Below are 17,271 nucleotides of genomic sequence, written 5' to 3'. Positions count from 1 at the left end.
GTTTCTGCAGCCAAGGCCTTTGTGCTGCTGCACGAACATATTAAATCATTTTGCTGCTCAATGATCTGATCTGAGATAACAACACCATCCGCTCTGTGTGACCTGCTTCATTCTGTAGAAATATAAAACGCAAAAAAATCTCCCACCAACATGTAAAATATTATGTAATCAACAGAATCACACAAAAATCAGCATGGTGGATTAACGGTACATGGACTTGTATTTGTGAAGCTCCTTTCTAGTCCTCCGACCCCTTAAAGCACAACACAACTTGGGGTTCAGTATCTCGTCCAAGGACACTTCAACATGCGGATTAGTGGACGACCCGCTCTACCTCCTGTGCCAAAGATGAAGCGTCCAAGGGTCAGAAAAAATCCAACCACTATCTGACATTAAAACTTGTTTAAAATAACTAAAATGAGACTTCAGAAATTCAAAATAAACAACCTTAAAGCCAGATATTCTGCTTCTTAGTTTATTGGCTCGGTGAATCTTTAAATAATCATCTGGTTTCTGGTTTTGCATCTTCAACAACTTCACACTTAAAAACACCAAAAACTGTCTGAAGAAGCTTTTTTTTTTTTTCATTAAGAGGTTTAGTTTTGTCATCAGATGATTCAAGCTTCAAATCTATCAGTGGTGTAGTTTTATTGGCTCTGATGTGTGTTGAAGGATCATTTTTGTGTTTTTTTGTATTTTGCTTATTGTCAACAAATCCAATGAAAAGAGGAAAACCATCAATGTTTTAGTCCGTCTCCTAAAACGGTCTGACTTCCTGTCTGTGGCGAATTGGTTCCTAGTGAAGACATCAATCTTTAAAAACACAAATATAGATCGTTTCAACAGTAATTAGTGAGCTTTAGTGATTATTTGTAGGTGTGATTGAGTCAGAATAAACTACAGTGTGTTTTCATGTTGATTAAGTCATTCTGATGTGTTTTAATGGAGCGTCTATCAGGATACTTGTTCGTAGAAACATTCACTGCTGGTTTGAGTCTCAACATGAGGAGAAACGGGTCAACAAATTCTTTAAATAAAGACTCAGAAATCTGTTTTTCTTTCTGATGCAGATCTGTGTTTTAATGACTCAGATGGATATTGTGGGTCCAGCATCACAATCAATAATTTATACGGTTGCAGTTGTCATGGCAACAGAAACACAAAGATACTTGCTATATTAAAACAGACAAACCTGTCTGTGAACTCTGACGGTCATTATTTGTTTGTCCTCGTTTTGAAAATGATTTCTAAACTGACTGAACTCCATCTGCTGAGGAAGATAATGTGGTATAATCAAAAGCTCCAGAACAGACACTAAATGGAGACGATGCACTGCAGAGGAACAACTGTATTCGTAAAGACAGAGCCAGTCAAGGGTTAAGCACCTTCTGTTTGTCACATTAATCTATTTAATATAAACTTCAAACGGTTCATATGAAATCCTACAAAAAGTTATTTTGATTTCTTTTGTGTGTTTTCATACAAATGTCCAGCAAAGGAGTGATCAGTGCACCGAGAAAAAGATCGTTCAGTGTTTAAGAAACAAACTACGTAGATTAGTAAAAGATTGTTATCTGGGTTAAGCAATGTTTTTTGATAAAGAACTCAACAATTGGGTTAAAATAATTATGTATTGTACATAAGAAGTAATTTTACGTGACAAATAAGTGAATATTTGGGTTAAAATCCAGAAGTGGCGTCACTCAAGTACAAATGTTACGTGATAGAAAACTCAATGTTGGGGTTAAAATCATTATGGAAGTGGCGTTACTTACGTACATAAGCTACGTGATAAATAACTCATTCTTGGGTTGAAAATAACAACTGATCTTACTTAAGTTTCCAGGTTATGTGATAAATACCTCAACAATTGGGTCAAAATTGTAATGGAAGTTTCTTATGTACATAAATAACTTGGCAAATAAGTCAGTATTTTGGTTAAAACAACTATGGAGTTGGTGTAACTTTAAAACATAATGAAAATGACAAATAAGTCAAAGTTTGGGTTTAAAATAATTACGGTGGCGTTACAGAAGTACTAATGTTACTTGATAAATAACTCAACATTTGGGTCAAAATTGTTATTTTAGTGGCGTTATTTATGTACACAAGTAATGTACATAAGTAACTTGGCAAATAATACAATGTTTGTGTTAAAATAATTATAGAAGTAGCGTTACAGAAGTACTGACTTTACGTGATATATAAGTCAACATTGACTTGGTCTCGCACGGGACACTAACAACGGTCTCCTGAGTGAAATACCACTCTCCAGCTGAGCTTTAAGAAATTAAACCTCATACACATCCTGATGTCAAAATACATTTTTTAGCAGCTCTTACACATAAATGCGAAGAGCAGAGCTGTGTTTCGACCTTTTAAAGGTCAGGATCAGCAGGTTTTCTGCACTTATTTCTAAATGTAATGAGTGATGAGTCATTTCAACTGAATCAGAAATAGAAGCGGCTCATTGAAAGTTTTGACTTCAGAGGTTGATGAGGAAAGAAAAGAAAAACTAAAAAGCCAGACGAGCATTCATCACAAACTGAACAATTATAATATTTGGGAAAGGAAGCAGATGAATGTAAGTTCATAGGAGACACGGTCGTCATGGTAACTCTGTCCAAACTGCTGCTTGCAAACGGTGAAAGAACGAGTTCAGTCTGAAGCCTCGCTGCTGATTGTTTATCAGGCAATCTGTGTGTGTGTGTGTGTGTGTGTGTGTGTGTGTGTGTGTGTGTGTGTGTGTGTGTGTGTGTGTGTGTGTGTGTGTGTGTGTGTGTGTGTGTACGTGATGTCCTGCTGATCATATTAACTGGCAGTGAATGAGGAAGACAAAGGTTCCTGCAGTTACAAGCTCTTCGGGTTAAAGGCAGAGTTCGTATCCAGGCAACGAGGGCTGTGATGAAAACGACTTATAGGTGATTGTAATGAACGCACGCACACACACACACACACACACACACACAGTGAGACCTGGATCAGACTGACCTACTTTCTCTCTGTGACTTGGCTTCGTTCCTCACGTCTTCATTACCTCTCGGGACATCGTGAGTGATGGACGCCGTCTCCGCTCACTGCCTGTGATCCTGAATCACGGCCGTTAATTATGTAACTTCGCCCACATCCTCCCACTGATGGAGGGAAATTAGGTGACTGTGTCAAAAACAAAATACCCACATCCTGCCTCCTGAAGATCACATAGGAGTTTAAAAATATATATATATTCCGATAACAAATTGACAGAAATGTAAGCGTGTTAGTTGTCAATGTCAATGACTCTGTTCGCTCAGTCTCTGCTGAGATTTTTAGGATTTTATTTGCAGTAAACTTCCCACATTTCTAACCCTTCTAAACCAATGTGTGGCTCTGTGTACTTGCTGGTGATGCTCCATACTCCTTCGACCCCTGAACTATCCATCTGCTCTGTGTATTTGCTGGTAAAACCTCAAAGTCCCACGCCAACCTAAATTACGTCACCCATTGATATGTGGACTGCCGTTATAAAGCTTGGAGTTCGGCGATTAGCCTGTCGCCATCTTGTTTTCTCTGCAACCAGTGAACAGGAAGTGACCATATTAGGACTGAGTAGGAGAGACGTAGAGACGCCGTATACATCTCTGGTGTCGACCTGTCAATCAGTGTGTAGCCCCACCCTAAAGTATACCCTGCTTTATGGTCTATTTGACTTAAATGGAGCATAATTTACTAAATGAACATCATGCAGTATTGAAGAAGACTTGAAACTAGAGATTGAGACCATAACCTCATGCTTACAATGTTTACTGAGGGAATAAATCAAGAGAGAAGTAGAGTCATTTTCTCATAGACTTCTATACAACCAGGGGAGTCGCCCCCTGATGGACAGTAGAGAGAATGCAGCTTTAAGACATGAAGCTTTGACTTCACTTTTCAGATCCGGAGGTTGCCGCCTGGCCCCGACCAATGGACTATCCTGACACAAACCGCTGGATGGTCGGTGCCTAACCTCAACCAATTGTCTCACTTTGGAAAAGTTCATTATGGAGCTTGAAAAATCCAGGCAAACCTGACCGCTAAACTCCTCGCTTCTGTGAATGCGGCCTCGCCCGATGTATTCCACTCTGAAATCTGTCTATATCAAGGACTGGAACATTATGAGTAAATCTCTATGCTGATGACCTTTTGCTTTATGTCCAAGACCAAGGCAATTGACCCTGAGCTAAGTCCCACCCCTTAAAGCTGACTGGCCAATCAGAGCGTAGCATCGTTCTGCCCCATAGACTCTCATCAGAGGTTTCAGGCTGTTTTAGTGGATTTGGAGCTCGTCATTTTAAACATTGTGTAATAGTGATACTTTGCTGGGAGAGGATGAAGGAGATATACGTTTCTAAAACGTTAATGGAGCTAAGGTTAGCAGAGTTTGTTGCTAATGCTAGTTAATATACAGTATTGATTAGCATCCCTTTGCTACGCTAGTTACTGAAGGTATACTAAATGTCTTTAATGATTTAAACAGTGAATAAAGACCTGTGAAGAAGAAGCTGTGGCATAAATTAAACTCTAAATTATTTTTATTCCATTATATCAGTCACAGCCCAGTTGATCTATAAAGACTCAGTAAAAACTCTTCCAGCAGCTATAATCTGAAATAATCAATGAATAATAACAAGATTCTGCAGAGTTAAGCTTCAAACCCCTGCTCAGCTTTCCAAAGAAGAACTCATGAAACGTTTGTTTCAGAATATTTACTCAGAAAAAGAATAAAGGACAAACATCAAATAACTCCAAACATGATGAAAGCATCTAAAGCATCCAATCAAGCTTAAGCTGTCCTTTAATAATCGCTGGCATCAGACCACGATGGCTGCATTCCAATATGAATGTTGTGGTTCCTTTATTGTCTGCCTGTCATCGTTGCTGACCTCGTGTTTGGAGTTTCAGTGAGGTTTTCAGGATTTCTCCTCTCTCATTGCTTGATGATGCTACCAGTCTTTGATTTGTCGGCTAATCTAATGCACAAACACGAGCATTCAGCCACTCAAACACAAAGCTAAACACTGGATGGATAACAGAGAGAAGTGAGAAGCAGAAAGCTACAGTTTGATCTGTTACGTTAGCTAGAGTAAATGGTAACCACATGATGTTGTGATGTTAACGTGTTTTATTGCGTGTTAAATGAAGGTATTTGTTGATGCTAAACAGACAGATGTTGAATAAATCTAAAGGACTAAACCAACGTCTTTGGAGTATTATCTTTCGCTTACTTTACCGTACGTACATTTCCTCATTTGTACGTCGTAAACATTTAGTGTGGATCCTAAAGGTTTTTATAAATGAGACCCCAGGTCAAACCACTAAATGCAATTGCAAAATGTCTGGTTCTATTGGCTTGGTGACATAGCGATTACATGCTAGTTAACTCGTTAGCTCTGTTGCATATGAGAACAATAAGTTCACAGAGCTTATTCAACAGATGGATTCATACCATCGACTTCTCAAGACTGTCCACAAACCACAATAGCCCACACTTGCATCCTCTATTTTTCACTCTGTGGCTCTCTGTAGACAGTTTGATTCCATTACTCTCACATAATAAATAAGTTTACCAACAGGCAAAAAGCTTTAAACAATCATGTAGTCCATCAACTTAAGAATGGTCTCCTTCCAGTGTGGTAACCTGTAGACATCTAACGATGAACTGATTCTTTCAAACAATGTGTTCAGAAAAAAATGCAGTTTGAGTGGCGAGCGACACAAAAAGCAAATTATGAATTTGTACTTGTACAATGATTGCGCCTTATGCATTTCTTTTGCATATCATTCAGGTTAGAACACCGTAATTAAAAACGTTGTTTAGTGGGTATTGATTATTGAGACAATGTGCAGTGATGACTGTGTTTCATTAAAACAAGAGTCCATTGCTAGCAGGTACTGAGGAGATGAGGAGTTGTCAGGGAAGAGAGAGTTTGGGTTGCCGGCTGGCTGCTGAAGTCCTGCAGACGCCTCAGGGTCGGACTCCTCTAGAAGGTCAGCACTGCAACGGGGAGGACAGTTAACGTACAGCAGCAGGTCGGCGGGATCACTGTGGTTTCAGTTCAATCCGGTGGGAGTCGCATGCAGGGCAGCACAGAAACAGAGAGGAGGAGGACATGCAGACCTGCATGCGAGGAGTTGAGCAGCGATCACTTACAGTCGACCTCCAGGATGGCTCTGACAGTCCTTGTGAGTTCCTTCGCCTCCTGGGCGAGCGTGGCCGATGTCCAGGGACTCTTCTTGTAGCGAGGAGGGAGGCCCTGTGACGACGCTCCGACTTTAACGTCTCCGGAGCTGTGAAGTAAGGGAAGGATGAGTCAACAGTGAAAGACTACTACTAGCAAACAGCTAAGGACGGAGTCGTCATGGAGGTCCCTGTGAGAGTCTATGCAGATACATCATGATCATGTTGAAGGATGTGGCCAAGAGGACTTTACAGTGACTTGTATTTACTAGCCGCAAGGTTTTGCCAAATACAGAGCCGAGGTTCTGGCATTGTGTTTCTTCGTCTGTCTTTTTGAAAACATGAGGCATGTTCCTGGAACATGCCTCATGTTCCAACAACATAGGGATGACACTTATTTTAACTTCCTTTATACATCCATAAAATTCACTGAAGGTCTCTTTAGATACTTTTTTTCCAACCCTTCGGCTGTTATCACCTTCTACAAACCTCTACAGCACAGAACAGTGCTTTTATTTGTATTTTGCTCACAAGACAATAACGAACAAGCTAGCAACATGTCTCTATGATGGAAATCTGTCAGTCCACCAGTTTCATCCAGAATCTTAGCAACATTCAAATGGCTCTTTGTAGAAACATTCATGGGCCCCAGAGGATGAATCCTTTTGGTCACCTGCCTTTTCCTTCAGTGCCACCAACAGGTCAAAATTTCAAGTTGTCAAAACGCTGGTTCAACGTCTGTGTTTTAAAATGCAACAAGACGCACAGTCTATATGATCTTGAACAAAAAGTCGATCGTCGTCTGTTTTAGTTTTCTTTGTCTGTTCTCCTTCCTCAAACTTTGTCAGCAACAGAACCACAATCTGTTCCGTCTCTCCTGTGCTGAAAAATGTATAAATCTTCTGTAAAATCTTTACAGAATCACCGAATAGTGTAAGCAGCTAACTTCACTAACTTAAAACATTTCCTTTGATTGTTTCACAATAAAGGCCTTCCACTGCCTTTATTAACACCAATAAAACCCACATTGCCTCACAATCACCAGTAGCTTTATCTTTATGAAACTGTAATGATCATTGCGCAGTAAGTGATCGGCTGATAAGCTTAGCATTCACACTAGTTGTGTTGTGTTGAGCTGCCAAGAACACAGATACTGTCAGTTTTGAAGAGCTGTTACCTGCTGTTCATAAGAGCCTCTTTAGTTGGTTTAGTGGTTTGGAGGAGCGACTAAAAGCTTTAAATAACACTCATGAAGCTGCTCGCTGACGTCGGTTTGTCACATCCTGATGAATAAACTCACACCTCCAGTTGTTCACTGATCCAGCGAGCTAAAAACCCTCTCTACAGCTGCTGAAGTGACCACATCGCCATGGCTGCAGCTGTTAGTGTGTTCACACTTTCCTCAGGAAACACTGAGCTCGTTCCAAAACACGGCAGGATTTAGTCGTTCGTTATTCGTGTCTGCAAACAACGTCTTCTCACAACTCCTGATCTAAAAAGGGATATTTTCTTTTCTGTTTTTATACAACTTAATTGAGACAAATACACAAAGTTTACAACACCTTGTGTTTACAACTGAGCCTAGAAATACAAAAACACCAGGAGACTAATGGTTCTAAGAAAAAAGTTGAATGAAAAGTTAAATATATATCTCGTAAAGCTAACGTTTCTTTCGTTGCCTAAAGCATGAAGTGAAAATGTTCTTATATATGGAAGACAATGCCAGCAGCATTTGTTTGTGGAATAACGAGAGTTTGAGGGGAATTTTTACTCCATTACAACATATGGAATAAATGTTGAGACCACCAACGGAACAGAAAACATATTGGGGGATAAATTAACTCCTGATCCGAGTCGTTTAGAAGATTTATAAAGTACTCACTCAATAAAACTGATTTTATTAGATAATGAGTGTTTTTTTCCATGATCCTCTTTCTTTATAACAATGTTGAGTGAATTATGGCTTTAAAGAGAGGGACGATCATTAACATAATGAACAAAGAAGACTGACTCCTCGTGTCTGCAGAACTCAACAAACTGAACCACCAAACAACCTACATTCACTGTTACGAGTGCCCTAGAAGCAGATATTAAACAGAACAAAAAGAAAAACCACACTGAGGTTCCCGTTATGAAACACATGAGGAGGTGTCCCACTGACCTGGACCCAAATAAAAGGAACCCAGGCAGGAGGTGTCATGGCTGGGTGACTTAACAACATGACCGAAATACTGGATTTACTGGATCTGACTTACACAACGGAGCAGAAGGTGCTGGTAAGTCCATGTTATGGTTCAGTAAGAGCTGGGGTTAAACCCGATACACAAGGAAATTAAAGAGGAGGCGAGATTACGAGGACAGAGACTCGGTTTACATTACAGGTCAAATCCTGCTTTTAAAATGTAACTGAAGGAGGAGTAAACATTTTTCATTAATAAAATGAAGATGTACTCGTTTCCTCTGGTTTTCAGATCCGAAGGATGCAGAAGAAGGAAAGGAACAAAGCGGAATAAAGGAAGAACAAGGGGAGGGATTATTGGAGAAAGCAAAGAAAGGGAGGATGTAAGGAATTAAGGAAGGAAGGAGGGAAAAATGATGGTTTGAGGAATGAGTTTAAGGACAGAAAGAAAGCAAGAAGCAAAGAGACTGAAAGAAAAAGGAGAAGAAGCACAATATGACAGAATAAAGAAATAATAAAGAATTAAACTATATAAGGAATAGAACGAGGGAGGAAAGGAAGGGAGTTAAAGAAGAGAGCAAAAAAAGAAACGACACAAGGAAGAAAGAAAGGAAAGAGGAAAATAAATGTGGGAGGAAGGAAACAAAGAAAGACTAAAAGGACAAAACGAACGGAATAGGGAAGGAAGGATGGAAGCAAGCAAGAGAATACAGAAAATATAAAAGCAATGAAGGATGGACAAAAAAGTAGGAAAGAAAGGAAAAATTAAAGAAAACAGGACTAAAAGATAATATGAGAATAAGGAAGGAAGGAAGCATTAGAAGAAGAAAATATTTAAGGAATCAAGGATGGACAGAATGTAAGAAAGAAGGAAAGGTTTGAGGAACAGAAGAACATATTTTTTTTTCTTCTTCTTCTTCTTCTTCTTCTTCTTCTTCTTCTTCTTCTTCTTCTGTGGTGTCTACCGCTACCTCTCAGTCATCAGAGGCGGAGACGTTTCATAACGCTGCTGCCGGCTGCGGGGGGGCCATTAACCGGCGCTAACTGCTGTCCTACCTGGACTGAAGTGGGTCAAGCTGGACCACTGAGAGTGTATGTGTGTGTGTGTTTATGTGTTTGTGTGTGTGTGTGTGTGTGTGTGTGTGTGTGTGTGTGTGTTTGTGTGTGTGTGTGTGTGTGTGTGTGTGTGTGTGTGTGTGTGTCTAAACTGGCTAATGGGCTCAGCTCTCTGCAGGTTCTCTCATTATGTGACTCCAGCGGTGGCATCGGGGTCACACACACACACACACTGACACACACACACACACACACACACACACACACACACACACACACACACACACACACACACACACACACACACACACACACACACACACACACACACACACACACACTACCTGTAGCTCTTTGTTGGTCCATGACTCTCAAGCAGGAACTCTTCAACGTTCTGCAGACAAACACAGAGAAAAACAAAATATAATCAGCAACCTCGCAAAAGTCGTATTGAAAAATGAAGCCAACACTGAGATGCTCAAAATTGCAGTTCCTCAAATGGACACTTGAGGCTCCGCAAGTGACCATGTGATGAAGAGATGCCGCTTTATGGTCTATTTGACTCTAAATGGAGCATAGTTTACTAAATGAACATCATGCTGTATTGAAGAAGACTTGAAACTAGAGATTGAGACCATAAACTCATGTTTACAATGTTTACTGAGGGAATAAATCAAGAGAGAAGTAGAGTCATTTTCTCATAGACTTCTATTCAACCAGAGGAGTCGCCCCCTGATGGACAGTAGAGAGAATGCAGCTTTAAGACATGAAGCTTTAAAGAACTGGAGGTTGTCTCATGATCATTCTCAATAGACCTCCATGTTAAAATGTAAAACTTTACAGCAGAAATAATGACTCTTTATTCTTTACCTCCACAAAGCTCAGCAGTTTCCCCGTTGACATCTCAAAACCCTTTTTGGTCGCTTCACTCTTCCGTAGTTGACACTCCAGGACGGCGACTCTCTTCTTCAGCTCGTCCGTGTCGCCCTGAGACGAAGAAAGAACAACAATGTGAACATTTGAATCCTTCACAAAACCTTCTTCAAACAGATCGTACTGAAGTCATGAACATTTATGGTCTGTTGGACAAAACAAGAAGTTTGTAGACGTCAACTTTGACTGTGGGAAGTTTTTCAGACATTTTATAAACTATTAACAGAGAAAATAATTGGTTGATTAATTGATAACGATAACTTCTGTGGTCACACATTGTTAATGTAGTGGAGCAGAAGTTAGTGTTGAGTTCTTCTGTTATGATTGTGGATGTAATATTTTGACACAGTCAGAGGATTTCTTTGGATAAAAGCCTGAGTCAGCACGTTGTTTTTCGCCGCGTCATAATATTCACAGATCAGTAGAGAGAGGAGCTTCTTCCTCTCTGCAGATCTGACCTGCAGGTTGCCGGACAGATTTCTATAAAAAAGAAGCTGCTGGAAAAACAGTCGCCGTCAGAGAGAAGGAAGGACGGAGCTCTGTGACGGAGGAAGAAGACGGAGTGAAAACATCTAAAGAAGTTCTCTGAAGATGATGGAGGAAGTATCCAAAACATGGAGAAAACTCAACCCCCATACAAACAAAACACTCTTAATAAATAAATCCCAGTAAGGTCAACAAAAAAGGACTTTGCATTCAGAACAACAGGCCTCTAGAAAACATAATCAGACCTAACTTAATTTAATTAAAAGCCACAGATGTAGAGCGTTAAGCTTCCCTAATACTTGCTCTTGGCAGCGTAGTGTGAGCATCCACAGATGGTGGGCGAACACAGAGCGGGGCACAAAAGCTTTTATACTCAACACAGAGGATGAACAAAGACAACGAATGTAACCGACAAAACACCATAAACCAGCCTCCACTATGATGAGGAGGGATTGTAATTATCAGTAAACTCATATCTCATATTCATGGCCTACTTCACTGTCTTTAAACAAGCCCTGTGAAGAAAGAAGTCAAGTATCAAATGTATTATAAAGAAACAAAAGGTAAATATCCTGGAAACTATTTGATTTGGCTGCAAAATATTTACTTACATGTAGATTTTTAAGACCTCCTTTTTCTAAAACATCTAAAATTAAAATGTCCTGATTTCTTAGTAAAATCCTCATACATTTAAATAGTGTTTTTTCAGTGAATATTTGTGACAGTCACAAAAAATCAGAGGTGCACAAACGAGCGCCGTGACAACTTCATGCACAACACGGAGAGTATGAACTAAGTCAGAGACCGACAAAGAATTATCAGCAACTCTGAAGCTCTGTAACATTTTTACTTTGAAGTTTGTGGCACATTGTTTGTCTGCTTCAGTCTCTGCTGTTTCCAGCTGCAGCAGACAGACGAACAGAGGAACATCGAGCGGCAAAGAGACTTTTTTCTGGTGAAGACAGATGTGTTTCCATTCATGCATTTAAAAGGAAATGTAGGTGAGAAGCATCAATGAAATGCATCAGATCTACTGATCACTGTCATCACATAAAGGTTAGCTGATAACTGTTTCTGTTTGACCACAAGAGGGAGCTTGTTATGGAAACGTTAACATGTTTCTCTGGTGACGATGAGCTGGAAGTTTGTACGAAAAAGAGCTTCTCCTGCAGCCGCGTTCGGTTCATCATCAGAGGACTTAAACCAGAGACTAAACGAGGTCAGCTCCGGTCACCTTATTGGTCGACACCGGTTGCTCCGCCCTCTGCGTCTTCAGCTCGGCGATCTCGGTCTCCAGCAGGTGGATCACCTCCTCGTAGTCCATCTCCATCCCCCTCGCCTGCTTCTGAGCCGCCTCGGCCAGCTGGATCCGAATCCTCAGAGCACGACTCTCCTCGGAGCCGAGCTTCACGTCCTGCAGGGAGGAGGAGGAAGAGGAGGAGGAGGAGAAGGAGAAAGATTCATCATCACAGCTCAACGAGAGAACAGAGCGCTCAGCAGAGTATCAGCAGGGCCTCAGCGGTGCGTTCAGGGTCTCTAATTAAGTGCTGGAGTTGTGATTTTGCCCTCTTGGTTGTCGGGGTGAGTTAGTGTGACGGAGCTGTTTCAGCAGGATGTCAGCGCTTTGCAGGTTTCTACCTTTGATAAGGTCACAAGGACAGGAAGCACCAATGAGAACAAGCTGCTTTTTCATTCATTTATTTATGGAACACATTTTAAACCCTCGAACACACCGAATATTCTCTTTATGTGAAATTAAACAGAGAAATGCAACAAGTATGAAACTTAGAGAAAGAAGCAGAGAAAGTTGTTTTTTTGCTCAAAAAATGTCAATTAATTTGCTGCAACTTCTAATCTTTTTATTTGTTAACAGACAGAAAAACACACATTCTCATGATTCTACCTGTTTTTTAAAGATTTAAAAATCAAAAGCTGCTTCTTTTACAGGAGCTTATACTAAACATATCAGTTAAAAAAAATATATATATATATAAAATATTGTAAAAAAGGTAGAAAAAAAATTCAACATTTAAATCTTGTTTGTGCCTTTAATTTGACTTTAGTATCACCTAAACAAATTATGACATTTTAGTCTGTAGACCAGGATCAGGACTTTTTTAAGCGGCTTCAGGAAGAAGAACTATTTTATTCTTGGTGAATCATTTTCAAGCTTACTCTTTTTACTCAAGCTTTAAAAATGATGTTAATCAAAATGTCTCTAAAAGCACCAAAGTTCATCTGTTGTCTCTGTTGACTATTAAAAAGGATAACAAATTTGAAATATAAGAATAAAATTAAAACAGTTATTGAAATTGTTCACACCCACATGTGTTGAATTAAAAAGTTTCACATAAATTTAAATTGTGATGAGTAATTTTGGGGTCGCTGTATCAAATCAAGGGATTTTGGTGTCATAACAATAACGTAACTTATATTAATAATATCAAGTGTGTTTTTCACATCCTCTTATATTTGCACTTTAAACAATATGTAATGTCATATTTTACCGGTTTAGCTTTTATATAATCTCTTATCCTAAAAGCACAGTGAATATGATTTGTCAGTTATAATTCAGATTCACTTTCGTTTTGAAACAAACTTTGGCGTTTTGTCTCTCTATATTTGCGTCTTTTTGGCTCCATTTTCATACCTTCCTCTTGTATTCCTGCTGACAATTTGACACCTGGACGCTATGTTTTTATAGAAGAATAATAACCAATCAGAGCGCAGCAGATTCTCACGCCATCACACACTTCTAGTTGTCAGCAGGGATGATTATATATTCATAGTTTCTTTAGTAAAATCCTGCGTACTGTTCCTTTAACTGTATTTTTTTTAACCATCTGGTTTCAACAGAGCTCCAGTTTATCTTCAGTCAAAGAGAAACAGAGCGGACGTTACATAACAGAAACTGACACCACAAACCATTAACACACAGCCCCCCCTCCAGACTGGGTAGCTGCCAGGCCAAGTACTGTTGGCCCAACTGGAAACCAGTAAGTGAAGTAAACAGAGCTGCTCTCGTCACACGGTGTCAGAGATCAGCATATAACCTGAGTTGTGATATTCAGGAGAATGACTCAGAGCTATTTCACCACTGGACAAAAACAAAGTATTATTAGTGTTGCTAAACATCTCACAGATCTCAGGTCCTGGTTTTGTCTCCGTCATCTCACAACAAATATATATATTTCATAGTGATATATATTATATTACAGCTTCAACGATAATTCAACTAATCAATTCGTCGATTAACAGAAAAATTATGTTTTCCTAATCAATTAAATAATATTTCACTCATAAATGGTAGAAAATACTGTGTTTCCTGCTTTTTTATATCTGTTTTATATCATAATAAACTGAATATCTTTGGGTTTTGGACAAAACGAGACATTTAAAGACTAAACTGGGACTTTTCACTATTTTCTGACATTTTACAGATTATTAATTAATCCAGAATATAATTGGCAGTTTAATCGCAAATTAAAATATTGACAAGTTGCAGCCATAATTCTAAGTATTCTTCAATAATCTGCTTAAAACAATCTGCTTCAACAAGGTCCAAATGTTTTAAAGAGGACTGTGCAGCTCTGGTGGAGGTGTGAGGCCTTTACACACAATCAAACTCGCACGCACACACACACACACACACACACACACACACACACACACACACACACACACACACACACACACACACACACACATTCCTCTCCTCATGTGGTGCAGCAGGACACACATGACGAACATGCAAGACATGTTTATTTCTGACCAACACTCGGAAATCCCATGCTGTGGACTCACACACACACACACACACGTACACTTAGTACACACACACAAACGTACACACACACACACACACACACACACACACACACACACACTGGGCGTGTGAATGGTCCATCTGTCAGCTTCACTGTTCTCAGCAGGAAAACAAGTATTTTTAAAATTCTGCAAGTCACTGTTCCAAGAAAAAAGGAAGAGGGTGTGTGTGTGTTGTGTGTGTGTGTGTGTGTGTGTGTGTGTGTGTGTGTGTGTGTGTGTGTGTGTGTGTGTAGATAGAGGAAGAAAAGAGAGCTGAACATGAGCTGCTTAATAAACGATGATCATAACTAATCTTAACATGTGACTTTTGAAAAGACCAGATTCATGAAACGAGCAGAAAGTCACACGTGTTGCTGGACTTTTGTAGGAAAACACACAAACAGTTTTACGAGGAAATGTTTAACTGCTAGCTTAGCTTGAATTAGCTTAATTTAGTTTAGGTTAGCGAGGCTCCAGCAGAGGCAGTGGAGGGAGGAACAGCTCCGTCAAACACACAGCCAGTGTTAAAATGAGACTTTATGGATGATTTTAAGAGCAGCTGCTGGAGTGTGCTTATTGGTGTGTGTGTGTGTGTGTGTGTGTGTGTGTGTGTGTGTGTGTGTGTGTGTTTTCCAGTTTATATTCATTTGTTGAATTTTTTAATATTACATTTAAATGTAATGCAAACTGCATGCTTTCTTCTTACCACTTGTATTTATTTTATCTGTAAAAGGAAGGTTTTCTGTTTTAATACATTTTTAAATGTACAGCACTTTGAGCTACATAGTCTGTATGAAATGTCCGATATAAATAAAGATTCTTATTTTGTTGATTATTATTATTATTGTGATTAAGTTTTTCTAGTGTTTCTTTAAATGCACATAAAAGTTAAAACATTTTCAAATTTTCATCACCGCTCGTCAACATCACACTCAAATCAAGCAAGAGGCGGGCTTTACTACTTTACCTCTGACTTCCTGTTTTGAAGCCGGTAGAGGTGGAAGGAATGGACAAAGGCTCAACTCCAAGAGGTGTTTTTGAGGCGGTTTCTCAACATGGTTGCCATTGGCGAAACCCTTACTGCCCAGCCCTGACTTAATAACAATAGGTATGAACGGTGCTGCTGACGAGGAGAAGGGTCGGGAGCTTTAATACCTGCCTGAAGGACATAAAACTAAGAGCAGGAAGTCCATGAGAGCAAAGTAATCGTCCTCGTCCGTTCTCCTCGGATATGAAACGTCTAAATGTGGATATCGATCGTTTTATGCAACACAATAAAAGCTGAGGAGAGGCAGCAGAGTGGGAGAGGCTGAGACCCTTCAGCTGTGAGTCAACACACACACACACACACACACACACACACACACACACACACACACACACACACACACACACACACACACACACACACACACTGCAGGTAAACCCAACTATACAAACAGAACTATAGAAACAGAATGAACTCACAGTTATAAATGTTATTTTTCATGTTTTAATGTGATTTGTCCTTCACTCACTTATTGATTGGATCTTTGAAAATAAATATGTTAGTAAAAAAACGAAGAATTCAAAGTAATGTTTTTGTTATTATTATCTTATATATATTTATATTTATTTATGTATATTTTATATGGCTGGGTTATTATTCATTATGTATTTTAATCTTGCAACAAGTGGATGTTAAAAATAAAGTTGCATGAAATGAAAAATGAATGAAGCTATATTCAAAGCTAACAACTGGACTATCCTACTAGCCTGCAGCTGGTGTGACTCACCTGTTTGACCTGGCTGAGCTCCTCCTCCATCTGATGGTGAACTCTCTGAGACTCCACCAGCTGCTCCTGAAAAGAGGAGAAGTAAACAGGAAGTAAACAAACAAGTCAACAGGAAACTGTGGAGAGAAGTGGAGTCACGGAGAGGTGATGAACTTTTAAAACAGGTCTACAAAACTGACACATCTTGACTGTTCGGGAAGGAAGCATGTGAGATTCCTTCAGATGTGTTGTTGTTGTTGTTGTTGTTGTTGTTGTTGTTTACCTGAAGGCTCTTGATCTCCCTCAGAGCCTCGATGTGCTCCTTCCTCAGCCTCTCCATCTCCTCCAGGTCGTCAGAGTCCGACGCCGACGGCTGCAAACAGAGAACAGATTCAATGCTGAGCAACTTACACGACCTCATGTTTCACATTTCGATTAATGAATGATTTTTTGTTTTTCAGAATAAAAGCCTGAACAGCAGCTTATTGATTATTGCTGTGACACTTTGTGACCCAGGCAGAGGATGAGATCTTTACAGCCTGCTGATTGGCAGCTTTGGGCGTCAACAGGTCGATGGGACTCAGAGCTGCTGCACAGACCAGTCGTACCAGCTGATGACACTCATGGTGCCACTTCCTGCCGTGTGCTGCATGTAGATACTCTCATTTATGTTCTGCTCATTTAATCTGCTTCTTACTGAATCCACAATCTGATTGTTGATTATTTGAGTCGATTTTAGATTTTCATTGTTGTTTTTTTCTTAAGAATTACTTAAAATGTGTATTATTTTTGGTTGAAACTTTATTATAAATTATCTAACAGAAATCTCATCTTCCTCTTTGATGTTCTTCCTGCTG

At 39.6% G+C, this 17,271-nt stretch overlaps 1 protein-coding gene across 1 annotated transcript in view; it reads right to left on the bottom strand.

The window, feature by feature from the left end:
* Positions 1 to 4,804: 4,804 nt before the first annotated feature.
* Positions 4,805 to 17,271, bottom strand: part of stxbp4 (syntaxin binding protein 4) — a 34,881-nt gene continuing 22,414 nt past the window's right edge. The window contains 7 exon segments of the mRNA XM_054599283.1: positions 4,805 to 6,016; positions 6,173 to 6,309; positions 9,779 to 9,828; positions 10,305 to 10,421; positions 12,088 to 12,267; positions 16,436 to 16,501; positions 16,698 to 16,787. Coding sequence (XP_054455258.1) covers positions 6,003 to 6,016; positions 6,173 to 6,309; positions 9,779 to 9,828; positions 10,305 to 10,421; positions 12,088 to 12,267; positions 16,436 to 16,501; positions 16,698 to 16,787 — 654 coding nt within the window. The 3' untranslated portion in view covers positions 4,805 to 6,002.

This window comes from Anoplopoma fimbria, chromosome 5 (assembly GCF_027596085.1).
Source record: "Anoplopoma fimbria isolate UVic2021 breed Golden Eagle Sablefish chromosome 5, Afim_UVic_2022, whole genome shotgun sequence".
NCBI lineage: Eukaryota > Metazoa > Chordata > Actinopteri > Perciformes > Anoplopomatidae > Anoplopoma > Anoplopoma fimbria.
This window is presented reverse-complemented; position numbering and strand designations above follow the sequence as displayed.